This window comes from Phyllostomus discolor, chromosome 9, assembly GCF_004126475.2.
Source record: "Phyllostomus discolor isolate MPI-MPIP mPhyDis1 chromosome 9, mPhyDis1.pri.v3, whole genome shotgun sequence".
Classification (NCBI taxonomy): domain Eukaryota; kingdom Metazoa; phylum Chordata; class Mammalia; order Chiroptera; family Phyllostomidae; genus Phyllostomus; species Phyllostomus discolor.
In genome coordinates, this window is record NC_040911.2 from 4,979,978 (window position 1) to 5,007,306 (window position 27,329).

General features: G+C 43.0%; 1 protein-coding gene across 1 annotated transcript in view; it reads right to left on the reverse strand.

The window, feature by feature from the left end:
- Nucleotides 1-27,329, reverse strand: part of CCDC102B (coiled-coil domain containing 102B) — a 131,956-nt gene that overhangs the window by 36,126 nt on the left and 68,501 nt on the right. Inside the window, 3 exon segments of the mRNA XM_036010124.1 lie at nt 24,197-24,257; nt 24,259-24,548; nt 25,028-25,097. Of these exon segments, the coding sequence (XP_035866017.1) occupies nt 24,197-24,257; nt 24,259-24,548; nt 25,028-25,097 (421 nt within the window).

Here is a 27,329-nt window from a genome sequence, read left to right on the forward strand (position 1 = left end):
TGAGAGGACCAGGACATCCGGCTCCCACAGACAAGTGTTTCAGGGTTGTGTGCCTCGGTTGGATGCCGACACACGGTGATGGCTGGTCCTTTCTCTGTAGTAAGAAAACCAAGTCAAGGGGAAAGTAGAAAGAAAATAACGAGATCATGATATCCTAACTGACAAAGGTAATAATACCTCTAGAGTGATATTCAAAAGTACCTAGAAACACTGCAGAAAAAAATTACAGACATGAATCAGAAATATATTTATTGTTGCATCCTCTTTGTATATGTGTTTATATATATGTATATACTGAGTGTATCTCATATGTATCTCAGGCACAGATATCAATTAATCCTTATGGCTTAGGCTAAATAAAAATAATTTTTCTTTAGACTCCTTTTCATAGCATGCAGAAGTCACCAATTAAACCTGCGAATAATGAAGTGCTCCAACAGTAGGCAACACATTTACTCTCTTATAACACATACCCCAACTCTGTGTGATACTGAAAGATTTCTAAAGAATTGCAAATGCTGCTATTAACCCTACAGCTAAACAGCAAGTATAAGTTACAAATATAATTCGGCATTTGTACAGCATTCTGTGTCTCTAGAGAACAAACAAATATTAAGTTAAACCCTTAATGGTTAGTCACCAAAACTGTAGATGGAATCAGAAGTTCTTTCCTGTTTCCCAGGCCCCCGTGGGGAAGAGAGAGCAGTTGCTGACTCATTCTCAGTGGGGAATGTGTTACTCCTACACAGTTTTCCTCAAAGCCGTGCACACTTAGCTAAATAGTGCTTTATAACTAAAGTTTCCAACCTTCCTCCTACCCACACTCTGGGCCCTGTACTTGCACAAAGATACGATCATGCGGACAAAATGCTTTTCTGTTGAAATTGCTTAATTTCATGGGATAAATCAGACCTTTCCAAGTCCTCCGTGCAGCGTGGTGTGTGGAAGTGGTTCTGCACACAGCCCACGCTCCCGATAAGGCTCTTGCTTGTGCTCATAATACAGACACATAAATAATTTAAATGAAATTAATAGACTTGTGTATTGAGTTTACAGCCCCAGTATCCTAACAATGCCTCTCTTTGCTTACGTAGGAGAGAGAGCAGAAGGCCTAACAAAGGAGAGGATAAGGAAGTAAGTGGTCAGAAAGGCAGAGAGAAACCAAACCGTAGTAAATGTTCGCCAAAACATAACAGGGAATAATCTGCAGGTGGAGATAAAGATACACAAAGAAGGAAAACTCACAGAAGGAGAAATACAACAATCCAAAAGATAATAGCAATATTGGTAAAGAAAGGCTAAAAAGGACACTAGCACTAGCATACATTGCTGAGGGAAAATGGAAATTCTTAGGACGTTTTTGGGAAAGAGGACAATTTACCAAAATGTCTCCACAGTTCCTCAGTTCTGTCCTATATTTTATAATAAGACACTTATTCCAGGGAAATACCAAGCTATATATAAAGTATATTTATGCTCAAAAATATTCATTCTGCATTACTTCTAATAGCAATAATAAATATCGAAAGTACTCTATAGAACATGGCCCTTATGAATAAATTATAGTTACTCCTTGCAGTGTAGTGTTGTCTTAAAATTACGCGGGACGAATTGTGGGACACGGGAGGAGGCTCACACTGTGAGGCACGTCCCTGCCAGGGCAGCGTGTGACGGGGGAGTCACACCTGGACGAGGAGGCCCTGGAAAGGCCTGTGACTTGAGCCTTTGAGAATTTCCCTCTTTCTGGGAAATAGGAGAGCTATTGGAGCCAATAGCTCCTGTCGCACATGGAGCCCAATCAAGGGGGCTTGGTAGAACACACATCACCTGTGTCACCTGGGTGTGGGGGGACAGGCCGGTGCCTCACTCACACCAGCAAAGGTAAAAGCATCCTGTTGCCGCAGAGCAGGGAGGGAAGGCGTCCCTGGAAATTGCCTGGACCCCAGAACCTGTGGAACCGGCAAGATAGTGGGGTGAGGCATGGGGGGCCCTGCTGAGAGGAAAGGAGCTTCACCAATTACAAAAAAACCCTCACCCCACCCTGAAGGACCCGTCGGATAGGGAAGAGAAACCAAGAGAAGAGCCCCCTGTGGAAGGGCTGGAGGAAAACTGGGGGGGCTGGGGGACAGGTCAGAGGCTAAGGGAAGAGGAACGCTAGGCTAGTGGGAGTGGCACCAGCTGTGCCCACGTGGCCAGAACAACCGCACCAGTGCCCAGAACCCAGGCTCCCTGCCCCCTCCAGCCCCCTGCTCTGGCCTGGAGACGGGGAGGCAGCCCCCTGCGCCGGAGAGGGGCTGGGAGCAAGGTGGGGGAGTGCAGAGCTGACACGGCCACAGAGGCGACAATTCCTAGATTTTAGCTCTGAATGAAGGACAAGAACTGTCCATGGACATCAGCATTCAAAGGGCGTTGGTAACTGCAGATGATTCAGAAATGTGGAGAAGCACAACAACCGAAAAGTGTCGGATGTCTGTGACACACGGATATCCATCCGTGAATTGTGAATGAATGTGTTCGGGGGAGTGGAATAGGATGGAGTACGGGTTTTCAAGAATTAGGAATAAAGAGTGCCAAGGGGTGAGAGAGAATACAGAGGGTGGGCAGGAGAGGAAGAAGGGCACACACCAGCCGACCAAGGAGGGGGAAGGGGTCAAGGTGGGTTTATCTGCTGGTGATATGGCACATCTTCCATATACAGTCTCTGAAAATGTGACACTTGATCAATGCACATATCTGTCAATAGACTCCGTGTTTATCACTTGTGTACTGAGGTTTGAATCGACACACTTAGTTTACAATTTTAATGGAAATCTGTCCACAGTTTCTTAAAATAATGCCATATTCCCAGTAATTTGTGTGTTGGTAGGAAATATTTAAGCCTCAGTAAAAGTGGAAATATTTAACCGCAGTGAAAGTGAAACACCTTACTTTTCACCTTTATGTGTGTTGTTTCTACACGCGTGTGGTCTCTATCCCACAGTGAAAAATTACTTCTCACACACTCCCCAGGGAAAACGGACATGTCATGACAGCGAACTTCCTATTAAAAACCTGTGCTTCATAAACCATCTTTCTACACAGTGAAACGTATTGTGGTTACTTCAGCCCACGGATGCCGAAGTGTCGCACATGCAGTGTCTCACACAGTCCGATGTCATGGAGAGAAAACGTTCCTTCCAATGTGGAAACTGCATGTTTTTGCCAAAGGCACAAACGCACTTACAGATGCAAGAGTAAGGAGTGGATGAATGCTGTTCTGTTACACTAGAAGGCAATTTCCTGCCTGTACATGGACATGTTTGTTGGAATTGCTAGAAAAATCAGGATCATTGGGATTTATTTCATCATTTTGGAGCTCTTCTCCAGAATTTTTTCATTCCTGGAAACATACAGCTGTCATCATTCCCTAGTCAATAATCACACAAGGTCAGTTTCATACTGTCTAAAATTTAGATTAATCACCTAACGTTTATTTCAACCTAAAAAAATTCACTTGGGAGCAAAAGTTTCCCCTGCGTTTATGCATCAACAGTAAACATGAGCTCATGGCAAACACTTCATGATGTGTATTTTAGCTGATACCCCCACAAATAAAATTATTTTTTAGAATGTTCACTTCAAGCCATGAACATAGAGAACACAGACTTGGAGAAATGTTGAAAATGGAATTTATTACTTAAGAGGAAGCCCCTTCAGCAAATATATCACTTAATTTCTTAAATTTTAGATGAGTAATATGTAACGGAACAAAAATAAACTACTAAATACACCGCAAAATGAAAACCCATGACCATCCCCTTCCCTCTATTTCCTTCTTTTTAAGGGGACAGGTTAACTAGAGGCTCCCTAAGATCACTACAATGTATGTGCCACCATTATATTCTGGGCCGTGTAAGTAAGTTACTGGGGAGGCTGCAAACGTAAACTTCAAGTTCCAGTCAAAGGCTATCATTTCAACCCTTTTTTCACTTTGGTTATTCTCTCTACAACTGGGCAGGAAACTAACTAGATGAGACAGCTTTCTAGACACTATGGGCCACCCCCGCTCCTTCTGTAGGGCGTCGCGGAAAGAGATTTCCCCAAGTTCACGGAGAAATAAGTGCTTCTCCCTACATGAACATGTCACACCCATGCTCACTGCTTCTCTCCAGTTGTTCTGGGAGTTAATATCAAGGCGTTTGCACACCACAGTTACACGAAACTGCGATGTTTGTCCTCACCCATGCGTTACGTACACAATTCTCCATTCCCAGAAAAATCTTGCATCTCCTACTTGTAAGACCTCTGCAGGTCCATGATGCAGCCATCGGGAATTGTTATGGTAATAATATCCAGGAACACAGCACGGAAGCATGATTGCAGTCACAGAATATCACAGCTTTCATGGATACGGTGTGCAACTGGGCAGTCCCGTGTGAAATGGAAATCTTCATTTTCCAGTAGTTAGACAGCTATTTCATGCCCAGAGCTCCAGAGTTCGGGTAAATATCAGCTCATCAGACGGGAACCAGCACACCCAGAATGTGATGTTGCCATGCTTTCTATAACCACAAATACCTGGTTTTGATCAATTATATGAAAATGGAGAATTCTGCTAAAGGACTGGGCTATACGTGTTCTGTAGTTTTTAGATTAGGATGACAGAAAGTTATTTCAAATGGTATTAAAAATGAAGACCTAAGATCAGTTTATGTTTATCTGTTGGGTTGGCCAAAAGGTCCATATGTTTTTCTCCATAAAATTAAAGACACATTTTTCATTTTCACCAATAACTTTATTGATGTGGATATTTTGAATATGTCGGCTATCTCCTGCTGTTGGCTTCTAGAGGGTAGAGGTCAGGGGTGCTGCTAAATATCTTCCGGTGCATAAGACAGCCCCACAGCAAAGAATTATTTGGACAAAATGTTGATAGTACCAAGAAATTTCGCACACCACTTTCGACATGTTCAATCAGTCACAGCACCTTCTCCAGACACTGCACAAAATTGTTTTTGCATTTCACTTGTGGTTTTACTTTTCTTGAAATAATAAAGTATAATATGCCCAAAATGTTATACATTTTCTTCCATCTTCAGTATTGAAATGACTGCACAAAAATTCATTAGTTTTGATTTTTTTTAAATGCATGCTGATATAACAGCTGTCTCAATACAATCTGACAAAATTGTTTCAACTGAAGTTAAAAACTGAGGACTACCAGAGTCGTTGTACAGAACAAACTAAATGAACTCTTCAGCCAACCCAGTATACATATGTGTGTGTGGATAAATCAAGCATAATGATACAGATACGCCGACATGGACGTGGGTATGCGTTGCCAAGCAGAAAACGGAGGCTGTGCTCCATCGGTCTCTGAGAATGTGCATGTGTACATGAGAGATCATTATATGCAAAAGCACAGAAAAGGCCTAAAAGCACACAGAACAAGATTAAGACTGATTTTGCCTACGGTAGAACTATGGGTAAACTTCAGTTCCACTTCAATATATCCTGATTTTTCTTTTGCTATTATTTTGGAATATGAAAAATAATAAAGCTACAGAAAATCTACAGAGTGCTGAGCAGCAAAGCACATATAAACGCAACTAAGGCACTAAACCAAAAATCCAAAGAAATGTATTGGAGAAGAAGAAAATAGGAAAACGAATACACACCATGTATGTTTGAGAAGCTGAACGAAAATTGATTATTTTAGAGAAGCTCGTCTTTCAAAATGCTTTTCCCCCAAGTCAATAGTGTGCAAGGTCAATCGTTGTAACATACTAGATCAAAAATTGCAGCAGTATCAGCAATAACAAGCCACCATTACAATATCAACACTTAAAAGCCCTATCCTTAAAGGATGCTATCACAGGAACGAAGAGTGTGACTGTGCTCCCTTGGGAAGGAACAAGGACAAATTGCTTTACTCCTGTTCTGCGGGAGCTTTTCCACGCCATTGACGAGGGATACCTCCGGTTCCATTGGCAGAGCATGCTTCAGTAACCAGCACGATTAAAAACAGTTTCAATCCATTATCTACAGGAAATCAACAAACTATAAAATACCCTGCCAGCCAGCAAAACAAAGTCAGGTCAAATAAACTACATGGCTAACTTTTCTATGAGCACTAGTTAATTGGGAAATTAAATTGACCATAAGAAAGTATTGGTGTATTTTTATTTGTTTGTTTTGGGTTGTTTTTTATTGTAATTTTCTCCATGACCATTTATCCCCCAATCCCCTCCTCCCTGGACCTCTGCAATCACCACACACACAAAAGAAGTTAGTGGTTCTATATCCCAAATGTGGGTGGATCAATAAAGATTACTTTTAAAATTTTGCTTTGTTCATGGTAAGCTTTGTGACCACAAAGAATTTTCCTAACCTTGCTAGTTCTCACATTTTATGTTCATGACATGTGATGCCAATACTGATCTCGTGGTTGTTAATATGACCAATATCAGATGAATGGATCTATATAATGCACTAATTCATTGGCAGGTGCTCAGCACACTGTTGAATGAATGGCAACTTTCATCACTGTGTATATTTCAAAATGGCTATCTATTGCGTTCAAATTTTTATATTATTTTTTACCTTTTTTTTAACAAATTTGCTTGTTCATTTTTAGAGGGGGGAAGGGAAGGAAAGAGGGAGAGAAACATCAATGTGTGGTTGCCTTTCACATGCCCCCTACTGGGGACCTGGCCTGCAAACCAGGCATGTGCCCTGACTGGGAATCGAACCAGTGACCCTTTGGTTTTCAGGCTGGTGTTCAATTCACTGCGCCACACCAGCCAGGGCCCCAAATTGTTAAATGAATCCATGTCATGAAGTTACAAAAAAACCACGTTTCCTCCCCAAACTGTACTTTACAATAGCTATAAGTAAACAGGAACGTGTGGTCTGAAGAGCAGAAATAATGTAGAGTCAGAAAAAAGTGCCCAATTAGGCATCAATAAGAGTTTCAGACGTGACAACGAAATTGTTTGCACGAAGATATGGACAATACCGGCCCAGTGAGACAACGGTTAGGACAGTCAGTTAAAAATCAACTTAATAATACATATTTTGATTACATCAGAAAGTTTGTGAGTCAATAAGAAGTACAGACCCTTAACGTTGAAATACTACTGACTTTCATATTATTTGGTACCCCAAAAAAAATTGTTCCCAGAAAATCAGGACATCTCCAATGGAAATTGAAATTGCTTTCTGGCTTTTAAATTTTATGTCTAGAGTCATTTCATGCCTATAGAGTTCACTCCACTATGACTGCCTAGTTATTTGAACAAATAGTACAGAACCTTTTTCAAAATGAGCAAGTTTAGGGGTCTGCTTTATGGTAAGAGGCATGATGAATGACTTTATCCCCTCCGTAAGTAGTCCACACGCCACTGAGAGAGAAGAAAAATACAAATGCTTAATGCCCAATGTAGTTAAAATCAAGACACATTACACAGAGGAGATACCATATTTTCCCTTCCATGAATCTTTCTATTGAGTGCATTGGGTTGATTTCACTACATTTTCAACAGAAAACATTGAAAATGGATACCCAGTTAGCCAAATAAGACTCCGTGTCTGTTCTTGTCATCCAAGAGCAGAAAAAAAGATTCAAAAAGAGAAGGGCCTTCTGCATCATTTGTCGGGAACCGGAAGGGATTGTGAAGGTCCACCTACGGAAGGTGAGCAGGGTAACGGGACAGTGGTTTGATGATCTGCATGATTCGTGATGAGGGCAGATCTACAACCAAGGCTTTTGTTTCTTATAACAACATTAATTCTTTCCTCTCCAAGCCCTATTTCATCAAATCTAATCCTGAACTAAGTTTTTTTTTTTTTTTTAAAGAATAGCATCAGTCTCTAGAACTTTTCTCAGAAGATTGTGCTATGAAGGTGAAGGGATTAAGAAAAACATGTGTAATACCCAGACAACACTGTGGTGACAGCCAGATGGGAAGGGGGGTGGAGGGCAGGTGGGGGTAGGAGGGGTGGGCAGAGAGTGGGGGAAGTGGGACTCAAAAGAGACTTTGCCTGGGGCGGTGGCCGACCAGTGCAGGGGGCCGATGGTATATTACTGAGTCGTACACTTCAAACCTGTATGATTTTGCAAACTAATATCACCCCAGTAAATTCAATAAAAAATACTAATCCAACAAATACACCAAAAGGAATTATATGTATGGATTGCATTTTAAGGTAGTTCAGGTATCTTTCTCTATACTCTCCTCCAAATGAGCAATCCAAAACTAGACTGGTATCAAGTTTTTTGTTGTTTGAGTTTTGTAAAGTATGGCTGTTCAATTCAAAATAAATTATATGTCTATACAAATAATTGTTCAAAAAGCAATTTTTTAAAATTTGAGGTGTTTGTAGATTAGTGATAACGCCTTTTTATATAATTCCTATTTAAATGTCAAAATATCACATAAAAAGCAGACACACAGCAAAAGCCTAGACTACACTCACAGAAATACTCATAAAAGTCAAATAGACTCAATTCCCCATAATGGGTCAAAAACCCACTGACATGATCCCAAGCTGGGATCTGAGTTATTTTAGGTTATCCACCCATCAGCTCAGCAAACAGTTCAGGGAAGATTCCCTGAACGTGCCGTCTGGGACAGGTACACACCTATGAGCTGGAATGTAAAGATCTCCAGCCATTCAACAGAATGTCTTTGTCTTCTCCCAGACACCTATCTAGACTGCATTTCCCTGCACCCCTTGTAGTTGGCAACAGTCATGTGACTCCATGCAGATAAATGGTTACGGGTGAGAGCATTTCAGGACACTTCCCTGCTCGGCCATAAAGCACCCCTATACAAACATCTTCTGTCAGATGCAAAGAAACGAGAGCAAGGCCCTAGGCTAGGGTTTAATGGAGCCCTCTTCCCTGTTAATACCTTCACAAAGGAACCATTTTGGATACTTTTATTTTTCCCTAATCCTCCTTCCCCACAACATTTCCATGCCGTAAGTATACTGTACATCTGTTTACACTCTGTGGCCTTTCCTCAGACCACCACGTGTTGTAATACCTAAAGTTGTGTCCACGCCCACACACTATCAAAGCTATTTCACCCCCTTGGATGGCAGCGCCCGTGTGAGAACGCGTGCCCCAGGAATCATGAAACGATAGAAGGGAAGGTCTCGGGGTCCGAGTTAGATGTCCGTGTGATGCCTGCATGAGCTCAGCACAAATTCCAGGGCATGGAGACATTATGTATTTTGGGTCTAATATGTTATAGCGGTTTAGCCTGTCCTAAGTGATGTGAATGTCTTTTTTCCCCTCTTTTTTTATTGTTGTTCAGGTAGAGTCATCTCCATTTGCCCCCACCACTCCCCCCACCCCAGCCATCCCCACCTCCCACCCTCGATCCTACCCCCTTTGGCTTTGTCTGTGTGTCCTTTATACACGTTTCTTAATGACCTTTTCCCCTTTTCCCCCTGTTATCCTCTCCACCTCCCCTCTGGTCACTGTCAGTTTGTTCTTTGTTTCAATGTCTCTGGTTCTATTCTGCTTCCTTGTTTGTTTTGTTGATGAGGTTCCAATTATAGGTGAGATCATATGGTATTTGTCTTTCACTGCCTGGCTTATTTTACTTAGCATAATGCTCTCCAGCTCCATCCATGCTGTCGAAAAGGGTAGGAGCTCCTTCTTTCTTTCTGCTGCGTAGTAGTAGTATTCCATGGTGTAAATGTACCACAGTTTTTTGATCCACTCATTTACTTAAGGACATTTAGGTTTCTTCCATCACCTGGCTATTGTAAATTGTGTTGCTGTAAACATTGGGGTGCATAGGTTCTTCTGAATTGCTGTTTCAGGACTCTTAGGGTATAATCCTAGTGGTGGAATCCCAGGTTAAAATGTGTTTTTACAAAATGTAATGACATGTTTTGCCTGCTTAGCTAAAGGATTCAATAGTTGGCAAAGTCGATAGCAAACTGTAAAGTCCTTACCACACAAAATCAAACATCTCTGGGTAATTCAAGAGTGATTTACAGGTGATATTTCCCTTTAAAAGATCAAGTCTGACCACAGTGTCATCAGGCTATTAGTTTATCTATTCAGTCACAGAACTCCTTCCAAAACAAACATCAAAGTGGGGTTTAATTACTGCACAATAACCTCATTAACCTCACTGTCCTCAGAGCTATCACTCTAGAAAACTGTTTATCATTTCATAGGCTATCCAATAGCCAGATATGTTTTACTCTATAGACATAGTACAAAGCATCATAGTAAAAATACTCTGCAGTCCAAATAGCCCACTTTGGTGTTTCCACAAAAACACAGGAGCTTATTAAAATGAAATAAACTTAGAGGACTCGAAGTTCACATTTGCATTAATTAGTTTTGAAATAGAAAATGAATGTAACATTTCATGTAATTATATAATGCAAAATAACATAATTATTTGAAAATTTTAGATTAAATTGTATGATTATGAACACAGGGAATGTTGCCTGAATACAAATTACACTCTGATATATTTAATTAGGTAATATAAATTCTTATTACTTTCAACAATTAAATTTCTCTGTTGTCTTCCTCCAATTGTTCTAATTTGTCACATATATAGGAAACTGAAAGTTATGTTAAATTTCTGTCAATAATGACAATTTTATGTTTTTTTTCATTGGAAGAGAGGGGAGGTAGATTTCCCAATTCATCTATTTTGGCTTTCATGAATGTGAAAAAAATTCAGTTTATTGGCATGTGTCATATAAAGAACCAAACTTCAATAAAAGTGATTCTTTGATTATCCAAGTATACAAAAATGGCATCAGATTAAAATGAGCATAAGACAAATCTCTAACCAAGAATTTGTATTATGACTAAGTAAACTGATACTCTCAACAACAAATTTAAAGCCTGCTTTTAGTTTTAAGGAACCTGAACTATTGAGGTATGTATAGCTAACTTATTGATGGGTAAAGTAAAATCAGAATAACTGAAGGGTTCTCTAGCAGTTGAAATGAAATGAACTTTTCAAATAAGTCACGTGTTCATTTAACATGAATGTCGGCGTGTATCTATGTGTACAAAATTGTCATGGTGATCTTGGGTTTCCTACCAATGTCTTGGCATTGCATGTTAACTAGGCTTTAATAATACAATATGCCTAAATTTCAGCAAAAAGCCATTTGTGGGATGTAGGAAATGAAGGTAACCATCCCAAATGCTGACTCCTGGTGATTTTCAAAGGAAATCCCTCTGTCGGTGCTAAGATTTTAGACCCTTCATTTACACAACTTGCCAGTGACAGCAGGACGCTCACACGATGCCTTTGTCTGGATTTAAACAGTTACTCCCGGCAGACGCAGAGCAGAGGACTGGAGCCCATGACACGAGGAACACAGCACGTCCTCAGTCCGGCCCCGGTTCACACGACCTCTGCAGAATCCACCTGCGTGACCTCATGCAACAGACATGACGGCTCGTCACCCCTTGTCACTGTCCCACAACACTGCCATTCATTGCATCTTTTCCTTGTGGTATTTGCTGTCAATGATGCATCATCTTATCATATATTGTACTAGCAGGGGAGTCAGTTAGGGAGATTTGCCTTAACTAGTATCCTGAGAAGACCTGTAATAGTGAATAGCCTATACAAATGCAGTTATCCATCCTGCATATTTATATACCATAGAATTGTTCCTCAAAGCATCTGGGTCCCTTAGAGATTGTCTTGCCCTATGTTTACTTATAGACCTTTCCAGCAAGGTGTTTAATGATCAAATTCATTCCTATGAAACTTCTGATTTTAGAGGAAAAATGAAAGAAAAACAAAGTAAAACACACACACACAGAAAACTGATGCTGACACACAAACCAACACTTAGTCTTCAGATTTGAAGAGCTGGATGGGCATTATGGTAACAAATTTCACCATAAAATATGGAAGATAAGATAGTTTTGTTGATTCTAGATCTATCACACTGACATACACAAACGCACACAAACAATTTGTTCATTTTTAGTAACCAAATTAGGTTCCATATACTCAGCCTCTATATGGTCTAAAAAAGATAAGACCTGAGAAAATTTCATCAATGATCAGAAACTCATTCTCTCAAATACTAAGAGACTCTGGACATGGTTGATATTTGAAACTTTCAGATCCAATTAAGTCAATGCAATGGACCTATTAACTTCCAGGAATTTTTAAGCAAGATGAAAGGACGAATTTCGGTGGCTGCACCAACTTAAACATTGCACCGTCTTAAAGGTTTCGCGGGCTCGGGCTTCCTGGTGCCCTGCCCGGCGCGGGGCAGACCAAACCCTCAGAGTCCACCAGCAGGGTCTTCCTCAAAAAGGAAGAAAAGCCACTCTCCTTAGAAAAGCCACTTTCTAAGTACAACCAGTGACAAGGCACCTGCTGGAAAACTGAGCAGAAGGAGAAAATTGTTGCTTTTCTGGGAGAAAACTTTCTACAGCTTTTCCAGCCATTGGGTCAAAACTGAAGTTTTTAGTTTTATGAAACACCGAAAGGTGGAGTGAAGGGTTTTGTAGCTTTGACACCCAGCTGTGTGGAATTTTAGAGAGAAAAGGCTTCTGTAGGACCGCATTTTCTGCTCAAATGTATAAAACCACTCCAATCCAGAAAAATTGACATTGCATTTTTAATGTCCTTCCATGTGATTTAGACGTGTGAAAAAATACGTGACTTTGTAACCACTAATGTTTGGTTGTGGTGATTTAAAATCTGTCTGATTAAAACCCTAACCCACTCACGGAGCACACAGTCCCCCCCCTCCGGCCGACCTGTGCAGACGCAGCCCCCAACTACTCCCTTGCCCTCCCGTCCCCCACTGCTGCCCTCTGTCCAGAATCCACACGCCCAGAAAGCATGCGTCTTCCCCTTGGCAGACAAAGATCTCTGCATCCTCACACATGGGGTCGTCCACCCAGCCCTTCCCAGGTGCAACGGGAAGGTGACATTGCCCTGTCACAGCCAGCGCGTCCATCTGTGTTCAGGACTCTCAGGTCACTGCCTCTTTTCTGCCCCGTACTTTCCAACTCTACTCGTGTGCTCATCAGCGTTAAACAGGTTCGCGTCTCCAGTGTGGTGATTGTGAAGGGGGCGGGTGGGAGTGGAAGACGGTAGAGGGGGCTAAATGGTAGTGGGGAAAGTACAATTAAAAAGTAAATAAAATGTCCAAAAAAAGGCAATAACAGACGTGCTCCTGGAAAAAAAAATTAAAGGGCTCATGTCTCTAATAACAAAGTCACTCCTCTACTCAACATAACTTTTATTTTATTTCCTCTGTTTGTAAATTCCACAATCACATATCTTCACGTTTTCAGGTCACCTCTCCTAGGTTCTCCCTTTCCCTCCCATTCCACTTCAGCCGGTTCCTGTCCCACTGCGGCCTGGCTTCCACCCTGTCCCCTCCCGGGGGCTCCCGCCAACACCGCACCATCGACTGTTCATCAGGTGCCACAGAGGCAGTCCCCACACGGTGACACTGAATAACAGGAAGCCGTTATGGAAACATTTCCATTCTGCCTGCTGGATCCGTGACCTCTAACGCCTGTGAAGTACCACTCAGGCGCCTATCTTCAGCTCAATTAAGCAATTATGTCTATTGTACTTGTTCTAAATAGAGCATTATATTCGACTTAGCTCCTGTCACCTTTAAAGTTATACTGTTTCTTTAAATTTACATTATTACATACCAAGAGCAAGTCAAAGAAAGAATGGAAAGTTTAAAATCTATTTTGCCCCAATGCATGTTTTATAAATACTTATAGGTGTTTGATCTCAAAGTCTCATTCAGCATGGCTGGTCTAAAGAAATAAAAGGCATTTTAAAAAGCAGAAGCACAAAAATATTAAATATGGAACCATATTTGTTTAAACAGCTTAGACTTTTAAAAATATATTTATACTTTCTCTTAGTCACCTTTGCAGGTTAGATTTTGAAACTTTTCTAGCTATTATATGTTTTAAAATAATCTATATTGTTATACAGCTATTATTATAATGCCCGATATTTAAAAGACCGTGCCATATTCCTGTACTTCCTTTCTCAACAAATGTTAGCAGAAAATATAATATATCCACTTCGGCTTTCTTTCTTTTCATCCTGATTTTTCATCTAATTTTAATAATATTTTGGCAACATGTTATTCCCATCGAAGAAAACTCCAAAATTAATTTATTGATGTAGAATCAACCAGAATATTTCTTGAAGGATTTGTTTATTAAGAGCAAAGTGTTAATAAGAGGTTGGTGCTTTATAAATCCCGTCTTTTAAAATAAAGCTTTGCACTTTTCGTAGAGGGTTAGGGTTAGTGTTAGACTAAGCGAACTAGTAGAGCTGATACCTGTCTCCGCATATGGGCTCCCTGATTTAATCATTCACCTGTGTGCTTCGAGGTAGGACATGCCAATTGGTAGGGCATGTTTATGGACCAGGGCCATATCTTCCAGACACATATGGCTCAGTTTTTCCCTCCCTTCCACTTTCTAAAAATCAAACAACACAGAAACAGTCTCATAGATACAAAGAACAGTCTGATTGCCAGAGGAGCGGGGTGTTGGGTCGCTGGATGAAAGAGGTGAGGGATGGAGAGGTATAAGTTTGTAGTGACAGAATAGTCACAGGGACGTAAAGCACAGCATACAAAATGTAGTCAACAATATAATAGTGACTATGGACGGTGCCAGGTGGCTACCGGGAATATCATATCAGGGGGAGCACTTTGTGAAGTGTACGGTTGTCTGACCGCTTTGCTGTATACCTGAAACTAACACAAAACAATACTGAACGTGAACTGTAATTAAAAAATAAAAAAGCGATCATGGAAAAAAAATCCATGCTGCTTACCTGAACCAGTAACCAACATAAGCAGTGTAAATTTAAGGTGCAATCATTGACGCTGTCCCTGGCAAAGCACTGCCGTATAGGAGGGGCTCGCAAAGCAAGAACAGGGACGTGGTGTCCATGTTACTAGAGGGAGGGGCTTTGGGGCTCAGTATGTCGGGAGATGAGAACATAACCGGGTGCCCCCTCGTCCACTGGAGGGCGTGATGAGGCCCAAAAAGTAACCCACAAGAGGGTGGAACCCCGAGAGGAAACTCACCCACCGCAGGAGAGGTTTGGAGAGAGGAGAGAGAAGAGAGGAGAGCGGAGACCGGCGCCCTGCAGCTCCCGGTCTGCAGGTCCCTTCGCCATGCTCCTGCCTGTGGGTATGCGGATGGCTGCGGCGTGGTAATTGTCAGAATCAAAAACAAATAGAGACTAGCCTCGGAAACTCCCTGAGCAGACAAAACCAATTTAGTCATACAAACAAAGCTTAATGCGGCTTATTTGGCAAGACTAATTTGACCTGGCTCGCACCTTGCTTGTGCCTCTGGAGATCAGAGGCAGAACTGGCACTGTCCCCTCAAAGTGACAAGAGGGCTAAGGGATAGGCACTACCCGACACTCTGTCCTTTAAGAATATTCCAGTCCGAGCATCACTGTGGACAGTGAGCAGTCACTCTCTCACTCTTGACAACAATATGTACCTGAGCCTCCTTTCGCTGGTTTGAGTGCTCCTGGCTCATGAACTGTCTTTTTGGTGTGGGCACGATACCCTTTTCCTAAGTTCTACTTTGGGGACTCGTGGGTTGGAATTGTGACATAATTCGAGGTTACATGTTCTCAGATTAGCTAAGCCCTGAGCAGGGGACAGGGTCTCCTTTTGAAGTCACCATTTAGGGAAGACACTTTCTCGTGCAGAATGAAGGTGGCATGCACCTCAGCTGGAGAAACGTGGGTCTTAGGGCCGTGGCGAGAGGAGGAGGCCATGAAAGAGCACCCAGGACTTAGGAAGGAGAGGGTGGTTGCAGGGTGCCTGCAAAGGGGGGGTTCCGCTTCTGGACCACCCCTTCTGGGCTGGCGGCGGTAATCCATTCTGGGCATGGGGTGGGGATGGGGTGGCATTGAAACAGCAGGCCCGATTGATTTCATCAGACTCTCCGGGCAGTGATATGAGTATTTCTTGATAATCTCTCCCAGTGTCTTTCCTCTGAAGGTAGGGTCGAGAACCGAGGGGCATAACCTGGTTCTCTCAGAGGGGCTATACATGGATAACATGGAAAGGCTGAACAGGATGCGTCTCCGCCGGAGAACTGTCACTGGGGGGACGGTTTGTTATTCCTGACTTTTCCGTGCTTCCCTTTCTGCCTGCCTTGGCACATGGTAGAGTCTCCTGGCGTGTGGCCGCAGACCAGCAGCACGGGCATCACCTGGGCACTGGTTAGAAGTGCAAGTTATCAGGCCCCACCAGACCTACGCAGTCCGCGCCTCTGGGGTCGGGACCAGCCATCTCTGTTTTAAGGAGCTTTCTGGGTGCCTCTGGCCGCTCACTGAAACACCAGACTTACGGGCATAAGTAGGGCGTCAGAGAATAGGGTATTTCTCCAGTGCGTGACACGAGCCCCAGATTGAGGACCAGCAAGGGCAGCCTTTGGCTGGCAGGGGACTCAAAGTAAGGGGACGACGGAGCAGGAGTAGTCCGTTGATCCACCTGCTTCCTCTCACGTGGACATTTTCTTTCCACCGTAAAAAGCTGTGGGTCCAGGGTACCTGGATGCTGCACTTTGATTGACAGCTCCAGCCACATCTGGTTGCATAAGGAAAGGGTGAGGAGTGCGTGGGGAGACGAAGATCTGCTCATTGTTAGAGGGAGGAGGGAGAGGGGGGCGGAGTCAGAGGCGGCACCAGAAGGTAGGGCTCATTTTAGTGAAATACGCCCGTTCAGCAATTTCACTCCGGGGAGAGTTCCCTGGTAACGAGGCACCTACAGCGGTTAACAGGGGACACAGGGAACACTTCGTGAAGGTGGCTCTGGGACAACCGGCACGCTGCGCTGCGGCAGCCCGAGATCCCTCGTCGTAGTCAGTCAATTAAAAGTATCCCCCTCGGATGCAGATATTCATTATCCCGAACACCTCCCTGCAAACGCAGGCAAATCCGGTCCCAGGACGCTGCGCGCTTGAGCTGCTGGCGCCGCGTGTGCGCCGTCATTCTCAGGGGCCATCAAGGCAGCCAGCTTAATGCAATTCTGTTACCAAGGTCGGGTCTAGCCCTTGAATTCTGGCTCACAGGAAGGTGCCTTTCTTCACTGTTCAGTGCCACCCTGCTCCTCTACTTTGGGGTGTGCTACTTAACCTCACAGGCACTCAGGGTTTTCAGCTGTAAGGTGGGAACAATGGAAATGCTCTACTACCCACAGATTTTACACGGTCGGGCATGGCTGTATCGTACCTGCCACAGACCCTGGACGTGCTGGGTGCTCTGTTAAGGGTAGCTGACTGCTGTGTATTATTTCAGCATCACCCACACCTGACTGCGTGTGTGTGGTATTTTATTACAGAGCATAAAATGTACACTTACTGTGCTCACAGACAGAAGGGAGAGACCTGGCAAACTTGTGTCGGGAGTCAAATTCCCTGAGTTCTTATTAAAGCCGGACAGAATGGGGGACCAGAAATAGTGTGTAGCGTGTGGGTTTAGGGGTTTTATTTTGTTTTTGTTTTATTCTACATTTAATTTAACAAAGACTTTCCGTTTTCCTTTGTTTGAATCACAACGCAGTAGGATGTAGGGATGGAGCACACACAGGGACTCTCCATAAATCCCTGCATAATCGCTGCTGTCTTTTTCTAGACACCGAAACGCTGCTTCTGTGTATTCAATTTTTTATAATTAATTACTGAAGTAGGCCCGGTAGAGTTTGTGAGAAAGCCGATGTTTTTCAACTCAGCATGGCTAAAAATAGATAAGAAAGTTTCATTTCTCTCTCTCAGGTGTTGCCCTAGAGAAGCCTGAATTTCTGTTCATAAGAATGTGGTTAATCCAAGAAAACTTTCAATCCCTCTTCTCCTGTATGTGTCCCTTCCAAATGTTTATACGTGAGCTGAATGAACTCATTTCAGTACCATTTTAAGTATATTAAGTGTAGGGAACTAATGCTTGAAGGAATTACCCTATTTTTCAGACCATAAGATGCATCTAGGTTTTAGAGTAGGAAAAAATGTTTGAAGCAAAAAGTGTGGTAAAATATTTAATAACATGATATTTCACCAGTGTAAATGTAAACAGAACTCAACAGCAGCATTAACAACCATTATTCCTCCCAAATTGAGGGGGTGTGTCTTATAGTCCGAAAAATATGTTATTTAATATTAAGATACTTACAAGTAATATATGTCATGAAACACATCTTACAAATAAAGCTATAACATACATCAAGGACTAGTTTTCTCCAACACAGATCTGAAAAAAAAGTATCTACGCATAATCCACGTGCACTATCAGCCGCACCTGTGTAGGTGGGTCACGCCTTCCCCTTTTCTATTTTATGGACAATTCACACTTGATAGGGAAGAGCTAAATGCCACCCGCCTGCCCTAATCATGCTTAATAGGCCTAGAGATCGATTCCATTCTTTTCTTGAAACAGAGTTTATTTTTTCATTTACTTAAACTATATTTTCCTTTAAAAACTGCTTTTGGTAAAGAATACATTTGCTTTTCCTATCACAACTGTGTTGACTTATTGGAATGCACTGGAGACTCTACTCAGATTTTCTTCAATGAGGAAGGGAAGTCCTAAACACGACGGACGGGAGACCCCAGGCTGTCCTCTGCAGGCCATGCCGGCCCAGAGCCCTGGGTGCCTCCTGGTCCGGACCCTCAGCCGGCTTCAGCTCCCTCCCATCCTCCCGTGCAGTGGGAAGATGCCTTGGATGGCTCAAAATCTATATTTTCTCAAGTTTCACTTTAACAGATGAGAAACTCTCTCTCTGAAGAGTCTAAGCATCTTTACACTTAACTGTCTCCAGTGTGGTTCCTTGCCCTTACTAGTGTGTGTCTCCAGGAAACCTGAATGTTTTCATTAGCTACACATGGAGCACTTAACCAGCCTGGATGGAGAGGTGGTACCAACCCTACCCACGGGATGTGGCCTGAGCTTTGGGGTGCAGGTGACCCTAGAGAAACATCAACGCATGTGAAGTAGAAGCCAGGTGAATAAGCGTTAGGGACCCCCAGATGACAACCACCCAAGGGGCTTAATAAGCCACAATGTATGTGAATCACTGAAAGTATTTAATTTTCTGAGTTTTGTCACAATCAAATAGAAGTTTATGTATCGATTTGACATCTTCTGACCTCAGATGACTAGATCATTACTCTGATAAAAAGATAGGAACTTCCTAATTGTCTTTATCATGGATTTATCAAGATTTGGCCTACAATGTTGTTATACATATCTTATGCGTATGTAGCTCTACATGTCTGTGTGTGTAAAAGATGGAAAATGTAACATATGTGCATAAGTGTATTTCCACAGTGTGCACCTGGCAAATAAAAGGATGGGACACATTCTTACACATTCCTACATAAATGCTGTCACCCACCCTGTCCATGTTCTACTTGAGGGGGACATTTATTTTCAGGTTGTCTCCCAATAAAAGTAACTGTTTCTATGGTGAGGTAAACACTGATTACAGTACAGAATGTTTGGAATAAAAAGAGATAAAGACACAGAGAACAAGGTGGTCACTCTTAGGTAAATAAGTAATCAACAAGTACCATATTTGCTGTGTATAATGTGCACTTTTTTGCCCAAATTTTTGAGGGGAAAATAAGAATGTGCATTATACACGGGTATAATGATTACATACCATGCATATAATAATTACATACAACAGGTTTTTAAAAAGTGGGTGCACATTACACACAGCAAAATACGGTATTTTGCAGAGGATGCTAACAGAGAACTTCCAAAATAATGACTTGACACAGGCTTGATAATTAAAGAGACTAAGCCAGATGATAAGCACGTGCCCAAAATAATCTAAATTGATGGGCAGAGTCTCTAAAACCACCTGGGAAGGTGCTCCAATTTCAGTGCAAATACATCGGGACAGAGAGGAACAATGGGGTCTAAGGCTGAAGCAACTGGGGAAGGTCAGAACGTGGCAATGCCCTTCGCTACACCAACCAGGCACAAACGCCAGCCATTTCCGGGGAGCAGTTAGTAGGTTAATTCAGGGACCCCATCATGACTCCTTTTCCATGCTTCCCCCCGTTCAACAGCATGTGAACTTTTGCTGGGCATGTCCCCTCGCTGGCCTCAGCAGCGTCATCAAACCCTTCCTTCACCAACCCAGGGACTTGTGAGGTGGTAGACACAGATTGTAGAGTCTCAGACCCACAGCTTTTGTTCCAAGTATCTGTACGCCAAAGCCACTGCTGTCCCTACCCCTGAGACACTTAACGTGATCGCAAGGATAAGGAAATGTGTGGTTTTCAAGAAACGTGCTTTCCTGAAAGAGAGACAAATTCATGAGCAGTCAATGAGCCCTTGCCCTTACTTGCTATGGAGAGCTCTTAGATGACCTGTTTCCAGGTCGCTCTTTCTTTTCATCTTTCTGATTTGATCTGAACTTTCAGTCCCAGGAAAAAGCAATGACATGAATCCACTGATTTTCACCATTGAGCCGAGTTGCCGTCACAGAGCCTTTGCCGATGATTTGGTGTGCAGGCTCCGTGAGGGCAGCTGTCCCACTGCGGGTCTTGCCACCCCAGTAGCCCCATCTACACCGTGTGTGTCTGAAATGTGCAGGAGGTTTGCTGTCAACATTTGTCCCAGACTCCGCCTAGCTCTCCCTCTTGCAAGGAAAAACATCTGCATTTGCCTTCATCTCCAAAGCTCCAGATAAGATATAGATGCTGGAAATGAGATGCACTCAAGGAAGGCCGGGGATTGGAGTTGATTTCGGTGGGAAGAGAGGCAACAAGGAGTTGCAGGGAGGGCAGGCCCTGTCCCGTGGGTGACTTCCTCGTCACTGGCTTGTAGCTGAGGTGGGGTGGTCATAGAGGTAGTGGGTGGGGCAGGGACATCCGACCCCTTTATCTGCCTGGTACCTGCCTGTTCCGTGGAGTCCACCAGCCCACGTGCAGTCTGCCCTCCCAATCCTTTCAGATCACCTGCTGCCTCGCATTACACGCCTTTCTGTTATTTACCTATCTTCTCATACCTACAGCCAAGCTCCAACTGGCCGAGTAGTCAGTAAATATGTTACATAAATCAATAGACAAATGGAGGAGTAGATGCTTCCTGATTTTAAATAAATTCTCTTATGCCTATAATAGATGAGATTACTCACACTGCTTATAAAGTTACATCTTAATATTCTTCTTTTGTTCTTTGTAAATTATAGGTTACAAACACATGTGAAATCAGGAGCGAGATGGATCACTACATCTGAAAACTCATGCTTCCCACACCAGAGAAAAACTGAAAATTCTTTTATGTCATTTTGAAAATTTCTTCATTTATACTTCCTTTACAACTATTAAAGCTAAAAATGTTCCAAAATTGATTTTTGTTAAACGAATTACCTGTTAAAAAACCAAAAATTGAACAAGACAAATTTAATCAGAAGTATGAAGGAAGCATTCCTCATGCAGTTCAAGTTAGGAATTAAATAAAATGTCATTTGCTGACGGGAAAGCAAATTCATTAGGCATTGACGTGGTGGCCTTTCCACTGTCAGATTAATGCGTCGTCCTCCGAGACACATCAGCTGCCATTCTGTTGCAGTGACTTTCTGAACGTGACCTGCTATGTGACCTGCATGAAGGGACCCAGTTGCCAGAACGATTTAGGAAAACAAGCTTCTAAATCATTTTGTGAGAGACACACGGACTAGTTCACAGGTTTTTACCCAACAGAACACTGACCACATTTGCCAAGAGCTTTTCACTTGGAGAAGTAGGAAAAGTCTTTCAACTGATTGTGTTATTTAAAATCGAAAGGCACTTTCTTTAGAAATGTATTTTTATAACACTAAAGCCAGCAAACACAATATGTGAAAGTTCTCCCCTCCTGTATAAGTGATTTATACAAATTCTATTGAACAATGAGATTCTCAAAATTCAAGAAATTAACCAAGTGTGTTCCTGTGGAGATTTCTGTGATTTGGAGATTTCTAGGTGGGTTTGTGTCTGCCACAAACATTTGTTAAATGTGATCAGATGTAAATAGCAAGTGAGATATCCCGCATGTCTTAGTGGTGTGTACACACGCCAGCACCTACTTCCACTGTCTCCCTCATGATAGTCCTTACATGCACATACAGGCATGGTACTGCTGTGTATACAAGTTTCTCCTAGATGATACTTGTACACCTGACTTAGGTACATATAGGTGAGTTTTTGTGGAAATAATGTTAAAGCCACAGTTTAGCTTTGTATTATAACACCTCCACTGTTTCCTGGACGTGGGCATATTCTGCATGCAGCTTTGACTCCTTTGGCAGCTGGGGGCATCTGACTCTTTACTGTCTGGATCTTGCGTGGGGATCTCGGTGGCATGAGGATTTTGGCCCTGCAGCCATTCCATGGCATGTAATTATTTTAGTTCAAGGAGTGAGTCCGAGTTCTTAACAAAAAGGTTAAAAATCACTAATACCACCTCCCTGCCATCAGAAAGACGTGCACTTAAGGGGGAGTCTTCTGTTTGATGAGCACACATATGCATTGATTTTGTCAGGCCTTCCAGAATCTTCCAGGCTCCAAGTTCAGTCTAGTTCTAGGCTGAAGAACGACACTGGTCCCAAAGAGCCGTGGTCTGCACGCGGTGACCCTGTGGGTGGGACAGGCCAGCTGACATGTGTACCACCTGCAGACAGGCCCCAGTCAGCCCTTATGGTTCCTACAGGAAATACTCCATTATTCTAACATTCTGATAGAACTGGAGAGGCATCAAAATGAGATAGAATGAATTATTTCGTCGGTGTTCCCACTCACTTTGTTCTTAGCTATCATCGCAGCGCACCACTGACAGTAATGTACAGGTGTGTCTTCCCGCACAGACTTTTAATCACATGCTAGGCAAGGGGAAGGATTCTAGAACAGTGACTAACACAGAGCATGACATAAATAAATGCTTGTTCTGTTCGAGTGAATCAAAGGGAAACAGATATTTTGGTGATCAAAACTTGTGTTCCATAACTGAAATAATTCTGTGCTTTTTTAAGTAGAAATCTGCCCAAAATTATCTAAATATGTATTGGATTACACATACATGTATGCCAGAAACAAATACACCACAATGGATGGTCTCAGAATCCACACAATAGAACATTATGATCACTAACTATAACGTTTAACTTTAGATGTTCGCACTGTGAAGTTGGGAAACACCAACACAATTTAGTCTTGCATTTGCAACAGATCCCTAGACTTACAAAGAATAAGGGAAAGTGATATGGTTTTATTTTTTCTGGCCATTTAGTTTTAGAGCTCATATGAGTACAAAGTACTTATATAACTCAAAAATATGAACTTATCTGCCTCACTTTTAACTCACCGTTGAAGGCATCGACTGAAAAACACACTTGCACACTAACGTGTGACAGACACTCCAAGGGAAGAGAAGGAAGGAGGATGCGTGTGTTTCGCAGAGTACTGGCACCGACACGCACAGCCCACAACTGCTGCTGAAAGAATATTTAAAAAATCCAAAAGCTGCTTATCAAAAAATATCCCCTCTGCAGCTGTAACTACGTCCATTGGCTTTAGGACAAAACAGTTGAAAAACAACCTAAATTTCCTGAAGTCAAGTTTTGGAGTCAATTCTAGTTTTGACATGGTTGTCAGAAGCTGTGGAGGCTATTTGTACCCTGACACATTTAATTGACTCAAATATAACTTTTCTGAGGCTCACTAAAACGGAAGCGGAGAAGAGTGAATTTCAGCTAAATTTAAATGTTAACTCAGATCCAGTCCTTAACCATACCTACAAAGAAACGCTTATTGTATCGTTACTGGAACTTACGTAGAAATAGACTTATGGAAAACAAGATCAACAGTTTAGGAAACGTTGAGACAGAGCTCTAACAGGAAATCAAATTCTCAAAGGTCCATCCCTACTTCCCTTTTTTGTTTCCTATGGAAAAGCTTGGAACTGTCAGATGGGTCGTATTCTGACATTACCATACAAAATTTGTCACAGTGTCGACATGCGCGAACAACGTGACTTAGTAAGTCATCTCAGTAAGAAAAAGAGCAAGCTATTGGGTAGCACACGAGGGGATACTCGGATTAGAGGTGTGTAAGAATGAAGGTGGCTTCCATCCACACATCGGCAGGGGGGCACAGCGAGGACCCTGTGTCCGAGGAGCACTGTCCCTCGTTTTCCTCCTGCAGTCCAATTTGTGATGTGCAGAAATCAGGGCCCTGGGAGCTGGCACTCGTCCAGCCTTCCTCTGGACCTTTCGCCTTCTACTCTCTCCGATCCGTGTTTTTCTGTTTCGAGCATTTCCCGCTGGCCCCATTCCGATGTATTTTCTGCCTGCAGCCTCTCTAGTGAAACACGGAAGACACAAAGCGGCATGCGCCATTTGGATTGTGCACATGTCCATTCCCACAGTTTTTCAGAGGAAAACTCTACTTGTCTGAAAATTGGGGAGCAATACAAATGTCCCGAGAGCAGGTCATATCCTAGAGAAGTATACCTTTCCTCTGGGTTCCTTTGATGTTCTCCCTACTCCTATGAACAATGTTTGTGAAATAAACCTGTTAGGCGAAAAGCTGATGGTATTCTGCCAGAGATCTCCACTCAACTGACGAGCACTCATCAGTGGAGGAGGCATGGGATCATTTCTTGGGCAATTCTGATGAGATGGTGTCGTTCATGCATACATTCGCTCATTCATTCATTTATTTACTCTACCTGTCCGTTTCCAGGCAGTGTGGTCATCTCTGCAATTAAAGACAACCGAATACAATGAAATATTATAAATCCTGTGATTTGACTACTATGAAACATGGTCAAACTCACATGAGCGGGCGGCCAATTTGATTTTCAGGGACTAGAGGTCAGCAAACCCCAGCCAGAGAGACAAATCTGGTCCATGGTGTCCTTTTTTCAATAATGGGGGAAAAAATCAAAAAGAGAATACTATTTTGGACATGTTAATGTTGTATAAAATGCAAATTTCAGTGCCCCAGATGAAGTCATACTGGAACGCAGCCACGCTCATCTGTTAACCGGTCACTCACGACCACACGTGCACTGCCGTGGAGAATGGGGCTATGGGGACAGACGGACCGCCAGCAAGTGCAGAAATACCGCTGGGGCCTCACCCGAGAAGTTCGCTCACCTCCATCTTCTAGCTCTAGGTTCTACTCCTGAGCTCTGAATTCTGATTCTGACCTCACCATTTATTCTTGGAGTGAGCTCGGGCAAGTAACTTCATCTCCCCAATGTGGATGATTCATTATTGGATCTGACAGGGTTCATGAGAAGCAAGATGAATTAAATTGGTGGGAGAGCACTTGGTACAGCAGTGAGCTATTCAGATGAGGAACGTCGTGGTGACAGAATCTCAGAATAAGAAGTGTGCACTGATCCCATATGTTTGGGCAGATGTCGGCGCAATGCAAAGTGATTCCCGGCACGAAGCTGTGCAGTGAAACAAGCTGCTCTTAGCAGAAGAACCACCAGAACCCAGCCCCGGTCCAGTCACTCTCTCACCGGCTGACTCCGGACAAGACCATCTTTCCGTGACTTAGCTTTCTGAACAAAATTAGGATGAAAGCACCAGACTCACCCACACTGTGGTGTTGTTGTAAGAAGCAACCGTGATCAGTTATTCAAAATGCTTTGTGAACTATGCAGTAAGATGAAAATATGAAGCAATTACTGCCCTCTGATAAGGATAATAATTGGAAATTACTTGTTTTACATTGTTTTTAAGTAGCGTGGTTGCAAAGTATCCTATGGTGTATTATGCTATTATAAAGTAGTTCTCATGAGTGAGTACAAAGAGGAGACGGTCTTTGCAGAGACCCACAGCGACATCCGCCAGGAACGAAGGCCCATTGCACACTGATGTTCTCTGCATCTGAGTAGAAAATTAGATACATAAATAAATCCACATATCAAAATATAAAATTAGCTTAGGCATGGGTGCCAAGACATAATTTAAAGAGATAATTATATTTTTAAAAAGAAGCTGATCACTGTGATTAACTCAGGCAAAGGCATTGAAAGGGAGAGAGGATGAAAAGAAATGTGTTTTCTTGAAAGACTCCTGGTTAAGAGCGCTGTGGCCCTGAGAAGACAGACCTTCTGGGTGTGACTCAGGTAGCAGCACAGCTGCGGTAGGATGGCCCCAGTGGCTGCAGGATGGGGTCGCTGAGCCTCATCGGTGGTGGGGCAGGAAGCAGGGCAGGGGAAGAATGGAGTTGGACAGGAAATATTTTATGCAGTAACTCGGCACTTAAATAATACGGAGGCGATGGTGATTATATGGGTGTCGGACATGGGTGGATGTTATCAAATGACTTGGGAACCATAACGAAAATGACTGACAAGCTGGGCTCAGCCAGCTCTCTGATTGGGGAATGCCTTCAGGGTAGGCTGGCAGCTGTCCCCACAAGGTGTGAAGCAGCTCCGACCCTTTTGGTAGGGGACACATGCAGTTTCCACTAGAATGAAAAGGTGCCCAAGTTCGTCTCCTCTTTTCTCTGCCAGCACCATGATCTAAAGGTCTACAGAGAAGGCGGGTTACCATCATGGATTCCTGCAAAACGTCACGCACAAGCTCAGGCATATTGGACAGCAAAGAAGCTAAGCCATGGGCACACCCAAGGGATGCACCAGCCCCCATGTGCGGGTAGCAAGCCAGCAGCTAGGCTGATACAGTGAGAACGGCTTGTTAGGGGACGTCTGTCTTTCCCAACTTGACAAGACACTCTGGCAGGGATGTCCAGCCTTTCGGCATCTCTGGGCCACACTGGAAGAAGAAGAGTTGTCTTGAGCCACATGTTAAGTAAATCGTGACACGATAACCACAAAAAATTCTCATAACGTTTTAAGTAAATTTACAGTTTTGTGTTGGGCTGCATTCATAGCCATCCTGGGATGCATGTGGCCCATGGACAGCGGGTTGGACACCCCCACTCTACACCCCCACTCTACAGAGTGGAACACTGTCCCCAACTTGTGGCATATACACTAGACCGATGGCCGAGGCATGGGGCTGGTCCTGACATGTCCAGGAACCACTGGATGAAAGTCAAATTGGTTCTGCTCGCCATTCTTCCCGGTGTCTCTCTGCACCTCCCCGTGCTCCCAGAGTTTTATTTATACTCTGGCAGAGGCAGTTGAAACATCTAGGTAAAACATGCTGTTCCACTGAGTACTATAACGATACTAGGATTCTGAGGTGTTTCAGTGTTTTTAATTGGTTGGCAAGGTTAAAATTTCAAGATACTTGGCAGATGCGTTGTTTTGCGTTTTGATAGCTGCAGTGGCTGT